Source organism: Geotrypetes seraphini, chromosome 2 (assembly GCF_902459505.1).
Source record: "Geotrypetes seraphini chromosome 2, aGeoSer1.1, whole genome shotgun sequence".
NCBI classification, from domain to species: Eukaryota; Metazoa; Chordata; class Amphibia; order Gymnophiona; family Dermophiidae; genus Geotrypetes; species Geotrypetes seraphini.
In genome coordinates, this window is record NC_047085.1 from 443,878,010 (window position 1) to 443,902,523 (window position 24,514).

The 24,514-nt window shown below is 43.3% G+C and overlaps 1 protein-coding gene across 3 annotated transcripts in view; it reads right to left on the reverse strand.

The window, feature by feature from the left end:
• The window catches only part of ARMC4 (armadillo repeat containing 4), a 378,797-nt gene that overhangs the window by 152,902 nt on the left and 201,381 nt on the right, over nt 1–24,514 (reverse strand). For all 3 annotated transcript variants that reach the window (XM_033931435.1, XM_033931436.1, XM_033931437.1), the window contains exons 9-10: nt 20,125–20,274; nt 1,639–1,780 (exon numbers count right to left, since the gene is read on the reverse strand). In XM_033931435.1, coding sequence (XP_033787326.1) covers nt 1,639–1,780; nt 20,125–20,274 — 292 coding nt within the window. The remainder of the gene's footprint in view (nt 1–1,638; nt 1,781–20,124; nt 20,275–24,514) is intronic.

Sequence of the window (24,514 nt, forward strand, 5' to 3'; positions counted from 1 at the left end):
GTAGTCCAGGACTTTGAACATCTCAGCTCTGGGATCATCTTCCATCTCCAAATGAATAGGGGTGGCAAATATCATCTCCTTCACAAAAGATGGAAAGGAAAGACCCTCAAATGGAGATGTCCATCTTTCCTCGGGTGGGAAGGGGTTTGATTGAATTCCATGAATGATTCGTATCAGTGTCAGCAAAAATTTCTACATGGGAGGATTGAGACCATGACTGTCTTGAACATGAAGATCCATGTTATAGCCTGTAATGATACTGAGGTGCAGGCTCTCCTCTGAACTCCGGTTAAGCTTTCTCCACTGATGTAGGAAGAATTCTTTCATGGGTTAGTATCAATGCCGATACCTCATGCAGTACTGGCATTAGTGATTGCACCACAGGCTGAGAGCTTTACAGGGAAGGCTGTGTAAGAGTAATGGCTGATGTAAGCACCCTCGATACCAATAAGCTCTGCATGGCAAGAAGCCCCACCAAATGCTGCTGGAGCATGGCCTGGATCTGTTCAATAAAGGCTGACATCAGTAAAATCTGGGGCATCAGTTCAGAAACAACCTGCAGATTTGTCATATCAGGTACTGGGTCCCAGATACCTGGAAATGTGCGCAAAGAGGGGGAGTACTCCTTTTGGTGCCAACACTTCTCAGGTACTACTAGTTTTGATGCCCCGGAGCTCCATGCACCATATGTTGAAGAGGACCCAAGCTTGTGCTTCTTGGCCTTCACCTGATGCACAGTTAAATTCCTTTGGTGCCGATGACAATGTCGGGTCTGATACTAACGGGTCTCAAGGGCCCTGCTCAGTAGCCAGCATTGAGGCAGGTGGAGACCCACCTGATGCATGACTCTCCCCAGTGTCAAAAGTCTGGTAGCCATTGGGACTGATGTTCTCAAAGCTGATGCAGACACCAGTGTCAATGCTAACCATTTGGACTTGGCTCAAAAAAGGTTTTCTTTTTGAGCCTTTCTGGATCTCTGTGTTCTTTTCTGCAAATGCAAACAAAGAATACAATTTAAGTGCTTATGATCTGGCCCTAAACACTGAATAAACCAGGAATGGATGGCAGAATCAGAGATGGTCCTATTGTACCGAGCACAGCGTTTGAAGCCACTGGGAACCTTTGATGACATGGAAAGAAAATAGCCAGGAGCTAAATCAAATCAATGGTGAAAAACGGGAAACACATGAAAAACAGTAAGGGGAAGTACCCAGCTGATGCTTAGACCTAAGAAGGATCTTGTGAGCCACAAATAACAAAACTTTACAAAATGGGAAAAAGTAACTAAAAATGTAGGGGAAGGGTAAATTTAAATACCCGAAAGCAACAGAAAGAAAAACCCTACTCAGGAAGGTATCAATACACTTAAACAAGTAAAGAAAAAACAACAACTCTGAGAAGAGTCACTACATATACATCTTCCCCTCACCGTGGATGAATAAAAACAGCTGGTCCCACACTCGCGAGTTGGGCAGGAAGGCACCTGCCCATGTGCAGTTGGGGTACTGCCTTGAGCTTTTAAAGAAATATTACACTCAGCAGCATCTGCACCGGGACTTCATGGATGATATCACCCACATGTGTGGGGATAATATGGTCTGCTTGTCCTCGTAGAAAAATATTTTCTAATTTTCTTACCTTTAAATACTTCACTAGTTTCTGAATTTGCCAGTACTCAGATGGCAATTCAGTAGATGTTTCTTGATGCCATTCAGGCTGCTCCTCATCTTCCTCACTCTCTGAAGAGCTTTCACTAAATTCTTCAGTCTTTTCAGAACTTCTAAGACCAGTAAAAATGATAAACAGCAAAAACAAACAAAAAATAATGATAAAGTTTTGAACAAAAACAGTTTTGTTAACACTGTTAAAAATACAGCACGTCAATTATTTAATTTATTTAAAAAATTTCTTACCTGCCTATTCCTACAAAATACTGTACAGTGATAAAATGCAGACATATAATAATTTCATACAAACACCGAATAAAGACATCAGTTTCTTCAGAAAACAATTATCTGACATTTGTACCCATATATCAACAAAAATATTCTACATGGACCAGAAATAAGCAATCATTTAAATGCCTCCATCAATAAGGTGGTTTTTAATACCTTCTTAAATTTTTGAAAATCCAAGAGGGCTTTTAATGGTCCAGTTAGATTGTTCCATAAAGTCACTTCTGCTAGAGAGAAAGCAGATGTTCTTATGCTTTCAAAAAAATCTGTCAATGACAATCGTATTGTCCTCTCAGACCGTAAGGTTCTGAGCAGTCAGTAGAGTGTCATCACCTGTGTCAAGTACCAAAGAATAACCTTAAATACCAACACTAATGTTTTGAAAATTTAAGCCTCTTTATTAAGGCTCCTCTTTACTAAATTGCATTATCTATTAATGCAGCATCCTAATGTGGAAGGGATCATGGAATAGTTAGGGAAAGCCCCTTACAGTTGATGAACAGGTAGATACCACCTGTTAACATATTACCTGCCACTCAGTTAACATATGGTAAAGAAATGTTTTGTGTGTTAATTAAATGATAAAATGTTGGAAATGCCTCCAAAAATTAATGCAGAGGCTTTGTCATTACTATGCATACATTTTGACAATTAACATATGGCGACTACAAAACCTTTACTAACTAAGGGGTCCTTTTACTAAGCTGTGGTAAAACGTTTCCCCCTTATGTAGGTTTTTCCTGCACACTAAGGCTATTTTTACCGTAGCAGTAAAATTATCCATTTTTTTCAATTAATGGGCATACAATAATGTTGGCATTAGCGTTCAGCCATTTTTAAAAATATTAACACATGAGTAACAAATGACACCTGCTCTGTAGATGGTAAGAGCTCATACATTAATCTTGTGCTGATCAGTTAGCATGCAGTAATATACCGTGTTTCCCCCAAAATAAGACAGTATCTTGGGTCAAAAAACACATTAGGGCTTATTTTGGGGGGATGTCTTATTTTTTCATGTACAACAATCATCTCTCCCTCTCCTCTACCCCAATTCTTCCTCTTTCCTTTCTCCTCCCCCCCATGTCCTGCATCTTTCTACCCCTCCGTCCCATCCCCCTGTGCAGTAGAACTCCACTCACCCTCCCACCATGAGACAGACCTCCAAAAACAGCAGAGGCAGCAGCACTCTGAACGGGCTTGCTTTGAGGCTTTCCCTGCTGGGGCCTTCCCTCTGCTGAATCACTGATGATGTCATCAGTGATGCAGCAGAGGGAAGGTCCTGGTGGGGAAGGCCACGAAGCAGCCCATTCAGAGTGCTGCTGCCGCTGCTGCTTTAGGAAGCCTTTGAGTAGAGGTATGTCAGGTCTTTCCGGGTTGCTGAATTGTTGAGTCTGATTTTTTTTCAGTGAATCAGGCATCACTAGTGTCAGGGATGGAGTCAGGAAGTGTGGGTGACATTCGGGGGGGGGGGCTTTGAGGGTCAATCTTAACTAGGGCTTATTTTGGGGGTAGGGCATATTGGTAGCATCTTTAAAAATCATGCTAGGGCTTTTCAGGATAGGTCTCATTTTCAGAGAAACAGGGTAGCTATGCTAACTGATTAGCACATAAATGCCCACTATCTGCTCCCAGACATACCCCTTCCATAATAAAAAATAGCTTGTGGTTTGTGTGCACAGATCAAGAACTTACTGCAGGATGCCTGAGTACATCCCAAGGTTAAGACATTTTAAGCTTTGGTAAGCGAGCAGTAGCACTTACTACTGCCTAGTAAAATGATTCCCGAGAGCCTAAATACTGAATCAATTTTTCAAATATAAAATAAATCCACATTCCTCATGCAATTTACTTTTCATAGCTAACCTACTGTTGTGTTAGTTATTTTTCTATTTGCTTACAAACTGCAAGTGAACAACTATAAAGTAATTTTCAGCCTTACCAGTGAATTTGCATGTCCATTGAAAATACAGGTCAGTAAAAAACATGGATACTTTTGTACTTCAGAGTTGCAACAAGAATAGAAGACCCAAATTTCCACAGAAGAAAAAGGATAGCCTAAACTGTGGAAAGCCAATGTTCTTGACGCTTCTTTTATTCAGTTAATCCTTTTAAAATACAGTGTCCACATTTGTCATGGAGGACCAAACACGGGCCGTGTTTCAGCACAAGACTCCTTCCTCAGGGATCCGAGAGATAGAATACACAACCTTTACAAATGTGGGATGACATAAATGTCTTGAGAAACCAAACTGAAAACCGTCGGAGAGGAACAAAACCTGAGCACTGCAGAGGCAAACATTTGTACTTGCCTACATTGTATCTGTTTTGAAACATAAGTAAAGTACTGTACATCAGTGTTTCTCAACTTCTTCAAGCCAAGTACTCCCTAAGTCTAACAAATATCAACAGAGTACCCCTGCCCAACTCCACCCAGACCCCACCCCCATAATAATAGTACTAATTGTAATGCAATTTCTTCCGTTCATTTTTCATATACACACAATATAATCTTATTAACAATACATAATGGTAACCACAAAATTAAAAAACACAAAGCACACTGTACACAGAGAAAATGTTAATTATCATTTATATTTGGGGGTTTTTTTTCAGAGGTTAAGACAGATGATTTTAAAATATGCAATGTCACCTCAGGAACAGTTACAAAAAATAGACAAATATAGACAGCAGATATAAATTCTCAAAACTGACATTTCGATCACTAAATTAAAAAAAAAATCATTTTCCCTACCTTTGTTGTCTGGTGATTTTATTAGTCTCTGGTTGCACTTCCTTCTGACTGTGCATCCAATATTTAATTCTTTCTGCCTCTTGCATGCTTCCTCTCCTCTGGACCTCATTCCCTGCCCCATCCAACATCTCTCTCTGTCCCTCCATGAGTCCAACTTTTCTTCCTCTCTTCTCCACCCCATTGACAACATGTCTCTCCCTCTCTCTCACTGCCCATCTGTCTTTCTCTCATTCCATCCCTTGTTGCAAAGGGAGTGGGGAAAGAGAGAGAGAGAGGGATCCAGGTGCATCTCTCCCACCCCCTCTACTGCAACATCCAACATTTCTCCCTATCTCACCCCCCGGATCATGTGTAGCATCTTTCACCCCATGCCCCTCATTTCTCCTTCTATCTTCCTTCTCCAGCCCATGCCACATCTCTCCCTCTATTCCCTCCACCACTATGTCCAACATTTCTCCCCCTTGCATCCCTTTCAATCTGTCCCACTGTTCCCTCTCCATGACTATATCCAACATTTCTCCTTCTCATCCTTCTCTACCTCACTCTTCTCTCTCTCTCTATGCCCAACATTTTTCCTCTTTCTTCCTTTCCCCATGTGCACCATTTGTTTCCTTCTCACTCACACACTCATGCCCAACAATTCTCCCTTTCTATTCCCTCCTTCCCTTCTGTGTCCCAAGTTCATGCCCCTTCCTTCCTACATCCACATGCATCTTTTCCCCTCTTCCTTTTCTCTTCCAGCCATGTGCATCTCCTCTATTTCTTTCCATTCCACTCTATCCATATGCACCTCCTTCCTCTCTATCCATGTTCATATCTTCCCGTTCTCTTCAGTTCCTCTTGCTTTCCCTCCATCCATTCTTCCCTTCCTTTCCATTCCATAAGAAGCATATCCCTTCTCTCCTCCTCCATCCATGTTGTGACCGGGTGTGGTCAACTGGACACATCCAGGGACCAATACCCTAAGTCAGTGTTTCTCAACCTGCGGTACGTGTACCCCAGGGGGTACATGGGCCACCTGTTGGTGGTATACGGGCTGGCCACCACTTGGGATCTCTCCCTGCCTGCTCCCCCACCCCCACTGAAGCCACTGCTGCCTCAGATTCCTCCCTTTCCTACCCCCAAAGCTGACCCTGCCACCCATTCCCACCCCATTTCCACCCACCTCTGCCGCCACAGCAGCAGCAGCAGCAGCAGCAGCAGGGACAGGATGGGTGAGGCCTGTGCAGTGACTGCACATGGTCTGCCCACAAATCTTCCCCACGACTTCAATTCTGATGTCCGGGGGGGAAGGCTTGTGGGATGGCTGCGTGCAGTTGCTGCACATGACTGGCCTATCCCTGTTGCTGCTGCTGCTGTAGCAGGGGATGGGAATGGAGTGTGGCAGGTGGCAGGATCGGCTTTGGGGGTGGGGCAGTGAGGCAGGGAGAATTCAGCGGTGGAGGCTTCAGCAGGGGGGCAGGCAGGGAGAGAGGAAGAAAAAGTTAGACTCATGGAGGGAGAGAGAGAGAGATGTTGGTTGGGGAATGGAATGAGGTCTGGAGGAGAGGAAGCATGCAGAAGGCAAAGAGAAAGAAAAAAAATATTGGATGCACAGTCAGAAGGAAGTGCAACCAGAGACTCATGAAATCTCCAGACAACAAAGGTAGGAAAAATGATTTTATTTTCAATTTAGGGATCAAAATGTATCAGTTTTGAGAATTTACATCTGCTGTCTACTTTTTGCTCTATATTTGTCTATTTTTCTTTTCTTTTTTTTAATATATTTTTATTGAAAATGGCAAATGATCCAGACAAGGAATCACAAACAACAAGGTAACCATATAAGAAGAACAGAGAGAGCAATAAAAGATCCAACAAAGGCAATCTTCCCTAACGAAAAAGTTCAACAGTGAACAGGTCCATGTCCAGTAAAAAGAAAAATCAGCAGGTCATCCCAGACCCAAATCACCCAGGACTGGTACAACTCCAGACCAGACCAGCCATAGTACTTCTTCCTTAGAAACTCACCAATCCTCAAGCACCAAACCAAACACCCCAAACCACATAACATACACCCAGCATGCATATCACAGCCAACGTAAACATTCTATATAAACAAAGCACCCTTGATAACCCTCTTTGAAAAAAAAATGAATATAAATGATAATTAACATTTTCTCTGCATACAGTTTGCTTTGTCTTTTTTTAATTTTGTGGAGAAGCGGAGACTTAGAGGGGATATGATAGAGACTTACAAGATCATGAAGGGCATAGAGAAAGTGGAGAGGGACAGATTTGTAAAACTTTCGAAAACTACAAGAACGAGAGGGCATTTGGAAAAATTAAAAGGGGACAGATTCAGAACCAATGCTAGGAAGTTCTTCTTCACCCAGAGGGTGGTGGATACCTGGAATGTGCTTCCAGAGGGCGTGATAGGACAGAGTACGGTTTTGGGGTTCAAGAAAGGTTTGGATGATTTCCTGAAGGAAAAGGGGATAGAAAGGTATAGATAGAGGATTACTATACAGGTCTTGGACCTGATGGGCCGCCGTGTGAGCGGACTGCTGGGCATGATGGACCTCTGGTCTGACCCAGCAGAGGCATTACTTATGTTCTTCTGTATTAATACGATTATATTGTGTGTATATGAAAAATGGATGGAAGAAATTGCATTACAATTAGTACTATTTATATGGGCAGAGTTTGGGTGGGTCTGCTGAGGAGCTTGGGTGGGGGTACTTGGTTGGAATTTGTTAGGCTTAGGGGGTACTTGGCATGAAAAGGTTGCAAAACACTGCCCTAAGTCACACAAATCTCGGCCGAGTGGAAGGCGAAGTATGGGGTAGCTTGGAATAACTGCAATAAAATTCAAAAACTGTGCAAAAACACTCAGGTGTCAAAAAACAAGTCTTTATGCCACACCCAAACTGGTGTTTCCAAACACATGCCAGCAGAAATTTAAAAAAAACTTCAACGGCAGGCAAAACAACAGTCTTTTCACCAAAACACAAAAACCACTTTGTATCCTTTGTCCAGCTTTTAGCTCTCTGCTGACCCCTCTCACAGTCTTTCAGTGGCTTTTCTCTAAAGCCCACAGGAATGCAACTGCCACACTGTGTTGGACCTTTCCAGGCCCGTACTCAGCTAACTAGGCTAGTTCAAACACTTTGATGCTCATGGCTTCTTGCTAGCTTTTCCACTGGGCATTTCCCCTTGGGGCTATTAAACAATCAGCACCTCCAAGGAATTGGGATCTGTACCCACCCTGAAGATTTTGTGGTGCAGCGATTAGAGCCACAGCCTCAGCACCCTGAGGTTGTGGGTTCAAATTCCACACTGCTCCTTGTGACCCTGGGCAAATCACTTAATCCCCCATTGCCCCAAGTAATGATTAAGATGCACAAGTTATTGGTGAGGAAATTGTTGGGAGCTACTGGGTGAGGGTTTCTATGTAGGATGTCCTCTGTTTCAAGGACTGTCCGGGTGCCTGGACAGGTTTCAAAAATGTGGTAGTTTAGCTGGCTCTCCTGACTCACCTACCTACCTCCTTCCCAGGCCTGGCCGCTGTAATTGAATCTTCGGGCAGCTGATATTAGCAACAATGTAAGTCTGCTGCCGCTGGCCTACCTTGGAAGCTGTCTTTCTGCAGTAGCTTCCTGTTCTCGCGTAGGGGAGACTTGCAGAGAGGTGGCTTCCAGGACAGGCCGGCGGCAGCAGGTTTACCTTGTTGCTAATGTTGACGGTTGAATACTCAATCATAGCGGCCGGCCCGGTGAAGAGGTAAGTGGGGGAACTCAGGAGCTAGAGCAGCATCAGAGGAGGGGGCTGGAGAAACAGCATGGATGGAGGGAGCTGGAGAAACAGCATGGAGGGGGTTGGAGAAACAACATGGAAAGGGGTAGGAGGGCGGGAGAAACAGCATGGAGGAAGGGAGGAGGGCTAGAGAAGCATTATGGAAAGGAGAGAATGCTAAAGAGCATAGAGAAGGCTAGTGCTAGATGGGAGGGGAGAGACAGAAACAGCAGGAAAGAAGGTTGGAAGGAAAAAGAGGGACACCCACAGGAGGGGATTGAGAGTTGGAAGAAGAGAGAGAAAAAAAAGAAATAAGCACCCACAGGAGAAGGGAGTTGGAAGAAGAGAGAAGCACCTGTCGGGGAAGAGGGTTGAGAGAGAGACACACACACTAAAAAGGTACAGAGGATAGGAAGGGTGACTAAGAAAATGGTGGAGTGTGGGCAGGGCTGCGGTTGGAGTGCATCATGTGACCTCTTTTTGTTTTCACAAACATGATAACCCCTATTTCTATGTCAGCTCTGGAGTTTGAGTGTTTCTGGAAGGAATGGATATTTTTGAAATAGTATTTCCTGTAAATGCTTGATTTCATGAGAAATACTGCAGATTAAATCTAATTATGAGCTGTTGAGCTGAGGTATGTAATGAGAAGGCTATGAAGGAGATTTCTAAATTAGGTTTGGAGTTAAATTTCAAAGGAAAATTGGTAACTTTTAAAGCGTGTTTCAGAATTTAAACTGGATTTTTGTGACTCCTGTTGCTAAAAAGAAGCATTAAGTACTGGGAAATAGTTTTAACCTCTTCACTGTGTAAGACAATTGATTCAACTCAGATTGTCTAATATTATTGGTGTTTAAGGAAAATATTTTGTATTTAACTTAGTGTTTAGCTGTTTGTTTGTTCTCTGGAGTACATTCCTGCAGTCTTTTCTGATTACAAATCTTCTGAGCCCAGTTTGAGAATCTGAATCTATTTTTTTTTAAGGTAAATGTTCTTCTGAGAACTGAAAGTCTAAAACTTTAAGAGCAATCTTGTCTTGGAATTCTGAGAGGTTCTGTGGTGGAGAGCTATTTCCAGTTAGTATTACTGATACAGAGATTGTGAGGTAATTACTGAGGAGTTTCATTATTTCTGAATCAAAGATACTTGGATATACAGATAAAGCTGAGGTTGCTCAGATATTGTGTGAATGTGTATGTTGAAATTCTGTGAGCTGATTTCATAACAGAAGCATTTTTTTTTTCCTGGGGGTGTGTTTGGGATAAAAAAAAATTATCTGTTCTTTTGCACATGTAGTTAGAAATACATGGCCTATCCTCCATTCATCCAGAGAGATTTGGGTTTTGCTTCCTTTCATTTGTTTACAGATAGGATAGTAGCAAACATCTAGATCTTCAGAGGAGTTGCTGGTTCCAGACAGGTGAAGGCATAACAACTCAATGATACTCAATGCAAGAAAGCAGCAATACCAGTGAAAACACAAGGGGGGGGGGGGTTATATTTTATTTTTGTCTGCACAGAGATATACACTTTTTGTATTTTATTGAACTTTGGGACCAAGAAACACTCTCTGGTTTTAAGAGTCACCTAGTCAAATACTAATCTGTGGTTTTGGATATCTTAGAACAAAGTTGTTATTAAGCTTAAAGGCAAGACATGTTTGTTTGAGGTTTGAATATTATCACTAGCTATAATGGTGTAATCAATGTAAATTTGATCACACATAAATGGTAAATTAGCCTTGGTATTCATTTATATTTAAATTTAATTTACCTTGTTTAAGCAAAATTTGATAAGAACAATTGTTGAACATACTGATTTACCATATTTTTTGCTCTATAAGACGCACCCTAGATTTAGAGGAGGAAAACAAGAAAAAAAACCATTGTGAACCAAATTCTCCCTGCCAAGCTCTGCACCCAACCCCACACTCCTTGCCAGGCTCTGCATCCTGTCCCCCCCTCTGGTGGTCTAGTGGTAGGTCAGGACAGGGCAGGCAGGCCTAGTGGCTGGCAGGTAGGTAGGGACAAGGCAGGCAGGGAAGTCTTTCTGTTTCCTGCTCAGCTCTGGAAAATGCACATCTCTGATACCTTTACATTTTTATTTCCTCTTTTACATGTCCAGCACAAGGCCTCTTGCCTCAGCTCTACATTTGTTCTAAATTTAAACAAGTGATGATCTCTTCAGCCAAGTGACACCTCCAAAGGAAATATTTTGTACCAGGAGTTGAAAAATTAGCCAGCCTAAACTTCTATTTATGATATAAAGCCTCTTGATTAATTTAATTCTGGTAGAAGGGCCCCCTCCCCGGTACCTTTCTGCAGACAGGCAGGGCCCCCTCCGGTACCTTTCTGCAATCCCTGCAGTCCAGCGCTGCATTGGCAGGCTCCCCCGCTGGATGGCTGCCCGAGTCCCCATCTGCCACAGCAGTAAGAGGCAGGCGCGAGCCTCAAGCGTGCCTGCCTGGTCCCACGCTGCTGCCTGGGTGGCTGCCATCAGTTCTCACGAGACTCGCAGCCATTCGGGTGGTGGTCCGGGACCAGGCAGGCGCACAGGGCTCGCGCCTGCCTCTCGCTGCCATGGCAGATGGGGACTAGGGTGGCCATTCAGCAGGGGGAGCCTGCTGATGCAGCGCTGGACTGCCGGAATTGCAGAAAGGTACTGGGGGGGTATTCGCTCCATAAGATGCACTCTTATTTCCACTCACTTTTTGCGGGGAAAAAGGTGCGTCTTAAGGAGCAAAAAAATACGGTAGTTTTCTTTCACCCTCAATTGTTATTGGGGTTTTTTAGTTGCAACAAATATACAAATATTTAAATGTTTAACCTCTGTGTTGGTGTGAATTGAAAGGGAAAACTATTGAATCATTTGACCGTGATTATAACATCTCATACATTTAGTTGTAATAATTAAATTGCAACATAATTGCATCACATCACCACTAGGGGGTTTTACATTTTTTGTGTCACGGTGATAGGATTCGAATTTTTAAGTCCCAAATTGGAATTCAAATTCTTAAATTGAGCTTTTTGTAGGTTATGCACAATACTTGATCGCTGGTCTAGGTCTAGTCCCTGAAGATAAGATGGAAGAGCTGAAAGCACAACTAGAAGCTTTAAAAGAAGCTAAGGATTCAAGAATCACTATTCCAGGAGCAGAATGCTTTTGACACAGCCATGGAAAGTTATAGGCCGATTAGCTTTAAAAAAACACAGGAGACTGTACGAGTGCCTGAGGTGAGCTCAAATTCAGTGACTCTGACACAAGTTGCAACTTTAAACATACCCAGAGATAAAAAAAAAAATTCCAGATTTTTCAGGTGCACCAGTGAAACAGGGAGATCCAATTGTGGATGAATGGATAAAACAGACTAAAGCTGCTCTAAAAATTTTAAGGATTTCTCCTGAAGATCAGTTAGAAATTGTGAAAGATTATTTGAAAGGACAGGCAAAGGAAATGATTAAATTTCTGTTAGTCACTGACTCAAGCACTTTATAAGACATCTTTGAACTGCTGATCCAGGCATGAGGATTAAGTACCTATCACTGAAAGATTAAAAGAATTCTATGACCATAAACAGTTCTATAAAGAATCTATCAGAGATTAAGCATATGCTTTACAAGACAAGCTAACAAATATAATAGCTCGAGACAATTCCTATACTGGAAGAGGGAGAGCATGGGTGCTGAGGCTATAGCTTTAACCAGTAAGCCTAAATTCCTGTCCTGGTGGGCTCACTACAGGCCAGTAAGCCTAAATTCAGTTATTGGAAAAATAATGGAAACGTTGCAGAAAGAAAGAATATTGAAATTCCTAGAATTTAATGGGTTACAGGATCCGAAGCAACATGGTTTTACTAAAGGTAAATCATGCCAATTTTTTGATTGGGTGATCAGAGAATTGGATCAAGGACAGATGCTATATGTAATGTACTTAGATTTCAGCAAAGCCTTTGACATGGTTCCTCATAGAAGGCTTGATGGGCTGAAGTTAGGACCCAAAGTGGTGTACTGGATTAGAAACTGGTTGACGGACAGATGCTAGAGGGTGATGGTTAATGGAATTTGTTAGGAGGAAGGAAAGATTAGTAGTGGAGTCCCTCAAGGATGGGTGCTGGGGCTGATCCTGTTCAATAAGTTTGTAAGCGACATTGTCAAGGGGTTAAAAGGAAAGGTTTGCCTTTTTGCGGATGATACCAAGATTTGTAACAAAGTAGATACCAAGAAGGGAGTGGAAAACATGAAAAAGGATCTGCAAAAGTTAGAGGAATGCTCTAATATCTGGCAACTAAAATTCAATGAAGTGCAGAGTAATGCATTTGGTGATTAGAAATCAGAATGAGCCTTGTGTGCTGGGAGGTGAGAGGCTGATATGCACAGATGGGGAGAGAGACCTTGGGGTGATCATGTCCGAAGATCTAAAGGCAAAGAAATAGTGTGACAAGCAAGTGGCTATTGCCAGAAGGATGCTAATCTGTAGAGAGAGAGGCATAACCAGTAAAAGAAAGAAAGTGTTAATGCCCCTGTACAGGATGTTGGTGAGGCCCCACTTGGAGTATTGTGTTCAATTTTGGAGACCTTATCTGGTAAATGACATAAGAAGACTTGAAGCAGTCCAAAGAAAGGTGATGAAGATGGTAAGAGGTTTGCACCAAAAGACGTATGAGGAGAGACTGAAGCCCTAAATATGTATACCCCAGAGGAAAGGAGGGACAGGAGAGATATGATTTAGATGTTCAAATACTTGAAAGATATTAACATAGAATAAAATCTTTTCCAGATAAAGGAAAATGGTAAAACCAAAGGGCATAATTTGAGGGTGGGTTTATGAAATTCTTCTTTACAGAGAAGATAGTTGATGCCTGGAATGCATGCATTCCCAAGGGAAGTTGTGGAGAGGAAAATGGTGATAGAGTTCAAAAAAGCATGGGATGAACACAGAGGATCTCTAATCAGAAAATAATGGGTATATATTGAAGAACTTGGCAGACTTGCACGATCTGTGTCCCATATATGGCCATTCAGTTGAGGGTGAGCTAGGGAGGGCTTTGACGGCTAGGATGGTTTAGATGGCTGGAGTGAGCTTTGATGAAGACTCCAGTAGATGGAACCTAAGCATAGTATCAGGCAAAGCTCTGGGTTTCTGGCTTGCCCTGGGTCACAAGGATCAGCATGGGTGCTGACTAGCTTTAACCAGTAAGCCTAAATTCCTGTCCTGGTGGGCTCACTACAGGCCAGAATTTCAATATTCTTTCTTTCTGCAACGTTTCCATTATTTTTCCAATAACTGAATTTAGGCTTACTGGCCTGTAGTGAGCCCACCAGGACAGACAGGGAAAAATGCTTGAACATCTGAATAAATTAATGTAAACCATTCTAGAAGTTCAGCCTTAGAGGCGTTCAGCTGGTATAGAAAATTGAATAAATTAACACAGAAAAGATCCTAAAAGAAAGATTTGCGAATGATCTGAGAGCAGTGGATTTGTGTAGAGAGCTGAAACAGTGTATTGAAGAGGTACCTGAAGTAGTTTTCTCTAATTTGCTACAGGCTGCAGTCAAATTGGCAGAAGAGAATCAAGGGTCAGTATTAGAGGAGTCTGCTGCCAAGGTTCTTCAACAGAGGAGAGGAAGAGATTGCGGTTGTCCAGAGGTAAATGTGCATGTGACTGGAGCCTCACATAGTGAAAAACAAAGCAGCACAGTAGCTTCAGCATTATCGAATGTAGTCAAGACTCTTGAAAGGCTGGAGAGACATCTGGAAGACAATTTTTGACAGGAATCCACACCAGATTTCAGTTTCCAGAGACCTCCAGCTGAGAAAGTAAGAAGGAACAGGGCTAAAGTAATATGTTTTAAGTGTAATGAACTGGATTATTACAGTTGAGATTCTTAAATGAAAGGAAAAAGACTTCTGAGAGTAGAGTAATGGGAAGAAGAGATGATCCTGAAGAAGGTCCATCAGGTATAACTAAAAGTCTGGCAACATCAGAAACTAGGTCTGTAAGAAAAGACTCCTAGTGAAAACAATTCAGCGAATGCAGCAGGCAGAGGTCATGTGGAAGAAAATCAATCGTGATGTAATTGGGCAAAGTTCAATTATTGAAGCAACAATTTGTGGGTAAAAACCTTATGTATATTGGACCCTGGATCCAATATACATAACACTTTAACTGGATAAAATTAACAGCAGCTAATGGGTTAAGCATTTCTATAAAGGGATGTATTGAAGCAGATGTCAAATTATTTATTTATTTCAATTTCTATCCCATCCTCTTGGAAGCTCAGAACAGATTACAATAGGACATTTACAGAGTACATTTTAGGACATGACTTTGCCCAGATTGTACAACTGATGATATTACCACAACTAGACTACTGCAACTCCACCTACATGGGCATCAATTCCACCTTAGTCCACAAAATACAACTCATCCAAAAACTGCTGAAAGACTAATCTTCCATCTATGACAATAAGACTGGGTCTCAGACTTCAACAAACAACTACACTGGCTACCCATCCCATCACAAATTACATTCAAAATATCATGCATCATCCACCACATTCTCCATGGAAACTCAGCTCCTCTCATCCATCCACCTCTCACAGAACTCTTGACAGGTTACTACTAAACCTCCCTTCCATAAAAGATCTTCAGTACAAACGAGTTTTCCACTCCATGCTTACCTTTCTAGGAGTACAAATCTGGAATGACCTAACTGAAACAACCAAAGCAGAACTCAGCTACTACATCATATTCCGGAAAAAAAAAGAAAACCCACCTCTTCGACACCTAATCTCCCGTTATCCTTCTTTCTCTTCCAAATCCCACTCTCTCCTTCTAGCCTCATCTCCTCCCTCCCCTTCCCCTTCCTCCTGACATCTCCCTCTCTCACTTCCCCCTGTAAGTCGCCTTGAGCCTGTATAGGTATGCGCAATGCACAAATAGAAGATTAGATTAGAATACAAACAAGGAGCTTAATGAAGTAGTCTGTCTGCTAATGGCAAATTTAGCAGAAGAGGAAGGTCTTCACTGCTCTTTGGAAGGTCATCAGCGATTCCAGTGACCTTATCTGTGCGGGCAACTGGTTCCATAGCCGAGGGAGTAAATGGCTGTAGGATCGTTTGCGTGTGGTTTCCATTTGCAGAGATCTTCCTGGGGAAATGCTGAGTCATCTCTCTGTTTCTGAGCAGAGGGAGCAATTGGGGGTGTAAGGGCGCAGCTTGGATGCTATGTAGGAGGGGGTTTTGTGGTGGAATCTTTTGTGAGTCATTACAAGGGCCTTGAAGGCACTGTACTTGTTGGCAGGTAGCCAGTGGGCTGCGTGGGGTGTTGGTGTGATGGGGTCACGGAAGTTGAAGTTGTATAGGAGGTGAATTTCTGAGTTCTGGACCCATTGGAGGCATTTTTGGTCCTTTGTGGCAATTCCATTGAATAGGGAGTTGCAGCAGTCCATCCTAGAGAGCACATAGGCATAGAGGAGCTGGGCTAAGTCTGGTTTTGAGAGGTAAGGTTTGACCCTTTGCAGATGGCATAAGTAGTCCACCTGTAAGACATGGGCAGAGGCAGGTGGCCATCCAGTATCACTCCAAGGCTGTGTGCCTGGTCCTTTGCTGTTAGGAAGGTGGATTCCCAGGATAATGTTGGTGGATGAAATTAGTGTTCTTTCTGATCCAAAGAAGTTCAGTCTTAGAGGTGATCAGCTGGAGTTTGTTGCTTATCATCCAGTTCTTCATGTCAGAGAGACAGTGTTGAAGGCTAGCAAGTTGGGCGGACTGATCTTCAACTAGCAGGAGCATTAGCTGCATGTCATCAGCATAGGAGTGAATTTTGATGTTGTATTTGTGAGCAATGTCAATGACTCATTTGATGTACAGGTTGAAGAGGAGTGGAGACAGTAAAGTACCCGGGGGAATTCCATATTTAATGAGTTTGGGATTTGACTTGGCCGTGCCTAGTAGCACAGTTTGTGTTATCTGATGTTGGAAAGGGGTGAACCACTGCAGAGCTGAGTCCATGATTCCATGGTCAGCGAGTCTATCCAGTAGGAGCTGATGATCAATAGTGTCAAAGGCAGCACTAAGGTTGAAATGCACCAGCAAGTTTCCAAAGACTCATGCAACCTCTTTTTAGTGCTTTTTAGTTTGAAATCCTGTTATTATATTTGGCTGATATATTGATATTCTCAGACAGTCAAAAACTGTCCCAGGAATTATTGGGATGAATATTTTGCAAGATGTACATGACCTTTTTTCAATGTTAAAGCTCTCATTTGATAAGAATTCTGAAGTTAAAATTTAACGATGAATTTGGACTGAAGTTCAAGAAAGGAAAGAATTAAGAAAAACCATTGAAAATATGTGATTTGTCAAGCTTGTTGGAAATAAAATAGTGTATATACCACCTCTTTCTGAAAAAATACTTGTGGGAAAGGGTTACAAATTGGGTTTCACTGAAAATTTTTCTGACTGTTGTTCCAACTCAGTCAGTCTGCCTTCAATAGTGATAGTTGTCCATATACTCAAAAATGTTAGAAAAGGCAAAATATCTGTGCATATGTTCAATTCTGGAAGGAATACTGTTCAACTTCCACCAAGAGCTACAGTGGCAGAGATTATTAGTCCAGAAGAAATTACATTTCTCGAAGTGTACCAGTTTAAAACTGACCCATCAGAAGAATATCACATACATGTGGTTAATGCTGAACCTAACACTGATCATCAACCTGAAAACTCTAATTTCATTTCTGTTAAAGTTGAGTGGGATGCCTTAACTGAAGGGCAGAAACAGGCTCTAGAAGGATTATTGAACAAGTACCAGTCAGTTTTTTCTGTCTCTAGATCAGGGGTGCCCAACACGTCGATCGCGATCGACCGGTCGATCGGGAAGGCAACGCCAGTCGATCTCGTGTTGCCGTTCCAATCAGCTGGCCTATCAGCCTTCCTCTCCCCAAGGTTCCCCACCGGAATCTCCCCAAGGTTCCCCATGCACACTCATTCTTGCTGCGCCCTTCCTGCCCGACTGCCAGAACCCGTCTTCCGACTGGGGGATGAAGTCACTTCCTTCGGGAGAAGGCGGGAGGGAGGTCTAGGGAAGTCACGACCCTTGAGAGCTGAGCGCCGGCTGCCCCTGGCGGAATTGATAAGCCAGACTGGAGAAAGGCGGTCGGGAGCAGGAGGTGCTCTGCCCAAAAATGCCGGAGCTGCTGCTGCTGCTCTGACGTCTTGAGCCTGAAAATGGGAAGTTGAGTGTCGTGCTAAAAAGAGACTGGAACGGCTCTCATGGAAGACTGGCTTTTTTTCTTTTCTTTTCCTCGGCCCTGGGGATCCAGAGATTTGGGCCTGCAGAAGCCTAACGCTGACCAGCATTCCTCTCCCCGACATCAATTCTTACATCGGAGAGGAATTTCTGGGCCTGCCAATCGCTGCCTGGCTGGCCCGGAACTTCCTCTCCGACATCAGAATTGAAGGGGAGCAGAATGCTGGTCAGTGCAAGGCTTCTGCATGCAGAGCTTGGGGGGCGGTGGCTTGGAGGCCTGTTCCCCGGTGGCGACGGCAAACCTAGTGGCTTGGGGGAGGGCAGGGAGAAAGAAACAAAGGGGGCAAGCAGGGAGACAGAAAGAAAGTGGGCATGGAGAGAGAGAGAGAAAGAAAGAACAGGAGGCAGGGAGAAAGAAAGAAAAAGTTGGGGGAGAGAATGAGGTATGGAAGAGAGAAAGCATATAGGAGGCTGAAAGAAGGAGTGGGCTGAAATCAGAAGATGTCAGAAGAAGTGTAGCCAGAGTGAAGTGAGAAGAAGTCAGAAGAAGAAAGTGCAACCAGAGACTCATGAAATCATCAAACAAAAGTAGGAAAAATGATTTTATTTTCAATTTAGTGATCAAAATGTGTCTGTTTTGAGAATTTATATCTGCTGTCTATATTTTGCACTATGGCTCCCTTTTACTAAACCACAATAACGGTTTTTAGCGCAGGGAGCCTATGAGCGTCGAGAGCAGCGTGGGGCATTCAGCGCAACTCCCTGCGCTAAAAACTGCTATGTGGTTTAGTAAAAAGGGAGGGGCTATATTTGTCTATTTTTGTATGGTTGTTGTTGAGATGACATTGCATAGAGTCATCTGCCTTGATCTCTTTGAAAAAACCCCGGAATATGAATGATAATTAACATTTTCTCTGCCTTTCAGTGTGCTTTGTGGGGTTTTTAAAAATTTTTTATTGTTGGTAGATCATTTTGACTTGGTCATTTTAAAAGTAGCTCGCAAGCCCAAAAAGTGTGGGCACCCCTGCTCTAGATATTAGTTATTCTAATGTTATCCAACACTGGAGATGCAAATCCTATTAAACAACCCTACTGGAGGGTTTCGCCACATATTTTCCAACAATTCAAGTCATATCCAAGATCTAGTTTCTCAGGGAATCCTCAGGAGAGTATGAGCCCTTGGCCTTCACCGGCTGTGGTGATTCATAAGAAAGATGGAGGTGTAAGGTTCTGTTGTGAATATCAAAAATTAAACACCATCACATTAAAGATGCATACCCACTTCCCAGAACAGAAGAAAGCTTAGATGTTTTGGGAAAAGCCAATTTGTTTTCATCTTTTGACTTAACCTCAGGGTACTTCCAATTGACTATGAAGGAAGATATCCCAAAAACCGCAGTGACAACACCGTTTGGTCTTTACGAATGGACACACATGCCTTTCGGCTTGTGTAATGTGCCAGCAAGTTTCCAAAGACTCATGCACACTCTTTTTAGTGCTTTGGTATTTGAAATCCTGTTATTATATTTGGACGATATATTGATATTCTCAGACAGATCTGATCAGAATCCTGAGTGCCTGGAATTTGTGTTTTAAAAATTAAAGGAAAATGGATGAAAGCTGAAATCCAGCAATGTACACTATCTGGCGCTTAAACCCCTGACAAAGTCAGCAGGCAAGCGAACTCCCAGGGGAATGGACCCAAAGTCCAAGAAGGGTGGTACACAGCAGGCTGGTTCCACAGATCCACCAAAGTTTCTCTGTGAAACAGTAGTCTGGCTCCACGGGATTGCATCCTTTCCTCTGACAGGGGACCACTAGAAAGGGGTCTCAAGGCACTGAACCCATTGAAAAAAGGTGAACTTTAAGTGAAAAAATAAGAAAAAGAAGCAGAACAACTGCAAAAGACTTCTGTGCAGATTGCTTGCAGAAATTGAAACTGTATATGGTTCTAGCTCTCAGGCTAAGGGGGGAGTAGCATGTGCTCAGAAAATTGTTGGATTTATGCAACTCCCAGTTTGAAGGTTGGGATTGAACGCCTAGCACATGGAATCTGGAAAGGATGTAACAGAATAAAACAATAACACAACATTTTCATGTACTGTGATTTGCAATGAAAAGTGTCTGATAATCCGCTTATGCTGACTTCTGAAATTGAGAAATAGGCTGAAAATATTCTGGTTTTATGTAATGCATACAGGAGTAAAATATAAATAGGTCTTGTAAAATACATGTTAATACAGATTAATACAATTTTTGTTTCTATCTGTGCCAAGAATGTTTTTTTAAAGGGAAGATTATATTAAATCTTAATTTCCTTAGTAAAGCTATCAAATAAAAAAAAACCTTACAAAAATAACATTGCTAGATGAAATCACACACACCTTTTCGGACCTTTTCTAGACATTGAGGAGGTCAAATTAGCTCTAAGCTTGCTTTCTGGGCTGGAAGACTTGAGATACTCTTCATCTTTAGACGTTTCATATTTTCCATTATCCTTATAATCTTTCTCTTCTTTCCTTCCCACTTTGACACTGCAAAAATGTGATTTATTAATCTACTGACATTTAGTGTTTTATCTTCATTGTTTAATACTATTCAATAAAATACCAATATACCTTATATTCCCTAATAATTGCCTAACCCCTGCTTCAGGACCTCAAAATTCCACACCATTTGCTTTTAAAATCAAATCAAAATTCCCCCAGAATTTGCTCTCCTCCACCCTCTAGCTCCCCCTAAGATGACCAAATCTCTTTTCTTGCAGGGCCTTGACGATCTGCACATGGTGAAGACTTTGAGCATGCACGAATGATCATGGTCTTGAACATGCAAAGATACTCAAGGCCTCGCATCAGCCCAACACCATAACCTCAAGACAAGGTAAGAAGAGATATCCGGTGGTCAGGGAAGGGGGGTGGAGGGTGGCAAGGCCAGTTACTAAAGGAAGCAGAATGAAGGACAGAAATAGTAGTCATCATGGGAGCAGAGTGATGAAGAAAACTGGTCATCACATGGAGAAGAGCCAGAGGAGAGAAATAATACCTCCATTAATCGCCCACCCTAGACTTCAGAAGACCTGGTGTTTCTAACACTTGTCCAGATGATTATTAGAGAGAATACAATATTCAGTTTTGACTAATCCAAGTTTCACTCTAGCCTTTTGACCAAAAACAATAACTATATCAACTCAAAGCCTCCCCCTGCCCTCCAAATTCTCTAGTCCTGAAGCAGTCTGCAAGTTGCAATGCAGAGAGGCAACAAAAGATGATCCTGGTGCAGCAGAGATGAACCCCATGCAGTCTGTTTTAGGGATATATTTTTTTTCTTAGCATAGGAAGTCTCTGTTAGTGTACATAGGCTACCATTTCAAGGGACTATTTTAAAATTGCTATAGTATCAGTATAAAGCACAGGTAATAGGCACAGGCAGCTTCAATTTAGACTAATTCCTTCCCTCCCAACCCTGGCCTGATCTTTGATTTATAGGTACTTGAACCAATTAAATGGCTAAAAAAGTAATTAGCTAATCTCTATTAGCTACCGTGTTTCCCCCAAAATAAGCCCTAGCATGATTTTTAAAGATGGTTGTTAATATAAGCCCTACCCCAAAAATAAGCCCTAGTTAAGCTCAACCCCCGAAGCCACCCTGACACTGCCCAATCTGCCAATCATCTACCCCACCCCAATTCTTCCTCTTTCCTTTCTCTCCCCCCACCCTTTATACAGCATCTTTCCTCACTTCACACCCATCCCTTTGTGCAGCAGCTCCGAGGCCCCCAAAAAGAGCGGCAGCGCTCTGAACGGCCCTTCCCTCTGTAGCATCTTTCTATCCCTCCCTCCCATCCCTCTATGCAGCAGAACCCCACTGACCTCCCACCATGAGCCTGACATACCTCCAACTCCAAAGCCTCCAAAACAGTGGCGGCAGCAGCAGCACTGAACAGGCTGCTTCGCAGCCTTCCCTGTCGCATCATTGATGATGTCCCCGGTGCACTGGACAATCAGGGACTTCCTTAGGCTCCTTCCTCTATCCCGGATACAAGGGGGAGGAGCCTGTATCCAGGATAGAGAAAGGAGCCTAAGGAAGTCCCTGATTGGCTCAGACGCCTCAGGCCCTTCCCAAGGGAGGGCCCTGAAACGCCTGAGTCAATCAGGGTCATAGGCCCCTCCCCTTGCATCATGATGCATGGGGAAGGGCCTAAGGCCCAGCATTGTCAGCGGCGGCAGGAGGAACTGTGCACACCTCCTGCTCCCAACTTTTAAAAGGTATGGAGGAGGGGGACCTCCAGTAGCACGAGGGAGTAGGCATTCCTCTTGCTTTTTTTTTAAGGGGGGGAGATCCTTGGTGGCAGGAGGGAGTAGACATAGTTACAGACAGGTCTAGAGCAATCGGTTTTTATGATCGGGTGTCCTATACAGAATCGCATCTGTCCTAATGGACAGACGCCTAACCCCGACTAAAAACCCCGATTCTCTAACCGGCGTCCATGTCAGGCGCAGGTTAGAGAATTGCGTTGTCGCTGAGCTGATTGTGGCAAGGGAATCTCCTTGCCGTGATCAGTGGCAGCAGTACAGCCCCTCCCAACACCGTCCGCAGCAGAAGAAGTGCCCAATTCCTCCTGTCACTAGCCCCCAAACCCTCCTCGAAGACCCCAGCAGGAGGGATGCCCACTCAATCCTGCCAATAGGCTAACCCCCAGAGCATAATCCCCCACCTTGACACACTTGCAAAGTAGAACCCCCATCCCAGCACCCCCACAGAACAGAGTCCCCACCCTGGCACCCCACCCCCATACCCTTAAGAGTACTGCCGGCCGGAGGGATGCCTACACCTCTGGCCAGCAGGCCCACCTCTTCAGAATCGTGGGCCTTCTCCTTCCCAGTACATCCCAGAATTCACTGGGAAGGAGGAGGCCTAAAACTCCGGTTGGCCCAAGTGCCTAAAGCCCCTCCTATGGGCAGGGCCCTGGACCAATCAGAACCTTAGGCCCCTCCCTGGTGCATCCCAGAATACACAGGGAAGGTGATGGCCCGCCCTTCTGAAGAGGCGGGCCTGCTGGCCAGAAGTGTAGGCATCTCTTTGGCTGTCGATACTTCAAAAGATATCGGGGATTGGGGTGCCGGGGGGGGGCTCTGTTCTGTGGGGTGCCGGGGGGGGTTCTGCTTTGCGAGGGTGGGATTGTGTTCTGGGGGTGGCCTGTTAGTAGGAGGGTGTGGTTGGGGGGGTTCAGGGGTTTTGGAAGGAAGGAGTGGGCATCCCTTCTGACTATCACGGTTGGGGGAGTGTTTTGGGGGTTTGGGCAGGAGGGAATGGACATCCCTCCTGCTAGGGACTTCAAGGAGGGGTTTGGGGGTGGCAGCAGGAGGAATTGGGCTCTCCTCCTGCCAGAGGTTGTTTCAGGGTTTGTGGCAGGGGGATTGGGCATGCCTTCTGCTGGCCGATTTGTGGTGGGGGTTCAGTGGTTCCCTGCTCTGACCACTCAGCTGATTGCGGCAAGGAGAGTTCCTTGCTGCGATCAGTTAAGCAGCCGCTTCTATTTGAAATGTAGGCCAGCATTTCAATGGTCTACATTTCAGATGCCTATCATGGCCCTAAGGAGATGCCTAGGGCCGCTTCCACATGAAACCACGTCCAGCCTTGGGCAAGCTTAAGCATCCCTAGGTGCCTTCCTGCACCCATGACAGATGCCTACAGTATAGGTGGCCTGCCTCAGGTTGTTTTTTTTGTTTTGTTTTTTAGAAAACTTGTGTCCTGGGTCACCATTTATAGAATTTGGCCCTGAATGCTTAATAGCAAGAAAGTGATATAGAATGCTAAACAAACTTTTCCTTTTTTGAACCAACTTGACACAGATATTGGTTTCATTCTCAGTATTCTTTTTGCTGACCAAATTTCTTCTATATCCTTTAGCTTTAAGATTCCTGATGGTGGAGGGTTGCGCTATATGTTAAAGAGGGAATTGAATCAAATAAAATAAACATTCTGCATGATATAGATAGCAGTGTGGAATCCATATGGATAGAAATTCCATATGTGAAGGGAAGGAATATAAAGGTAGGGTTATACTACCGTCCCCTGGGTCAAAATGAGCAGAAACATGAAGAAATGTTTTCAGAGATTAGGAAAGCTGGAGAATTGGGCAACAGTATTATAATGGATGATTTCAATTATCCCAATATTGACTGGTTTAATGTTACATCAGGGAGTGCTAGGCATGTAAAATTCCTAGACATCAAAAATGACTGCTTCTTGGAGCAACTTGTCTGAGAACAAGAGGGGGAGCTATTTTAGATTTGGTCCTTAGTGAAATGCAAGGCATATTAAAGGAGTTAACGATGTTTGGCCTGCTTGGAAACAGTGATCATAACGCGATCAAATTTGAGCCGATTCCTGGAGTGACACTGTAAAAGAAATCTGCTGTAGAGGCATTTAATTTTCGAAAGGGAGACTATAATAAAATGAGGAAAATGGTTTAAAAGAAGCTAAAAGAATCAATTGCAAAGATTAGGACTATAAATCAGGAGTGAATGTTATTTAAAAAGCCCTGACTAGATGTATCCCACGTATTAGCAAAGGTGGAAAGAAAGGAAACGAGAGCTGGCATGGTTAAAAAGTGAAGTGAAAGAGGCTATTAGAGCCAAAAAACCATCCTTTAAAGAATGGAAAAAGGATCTGAATAAAGAAAATAAGAAGAGACACAAGCAGTGGCAAGGTAGATGTAAAGAGCATTGCTAAAGAAAGCTAAGAAAGAATATAAAGAGAAACTTGCCA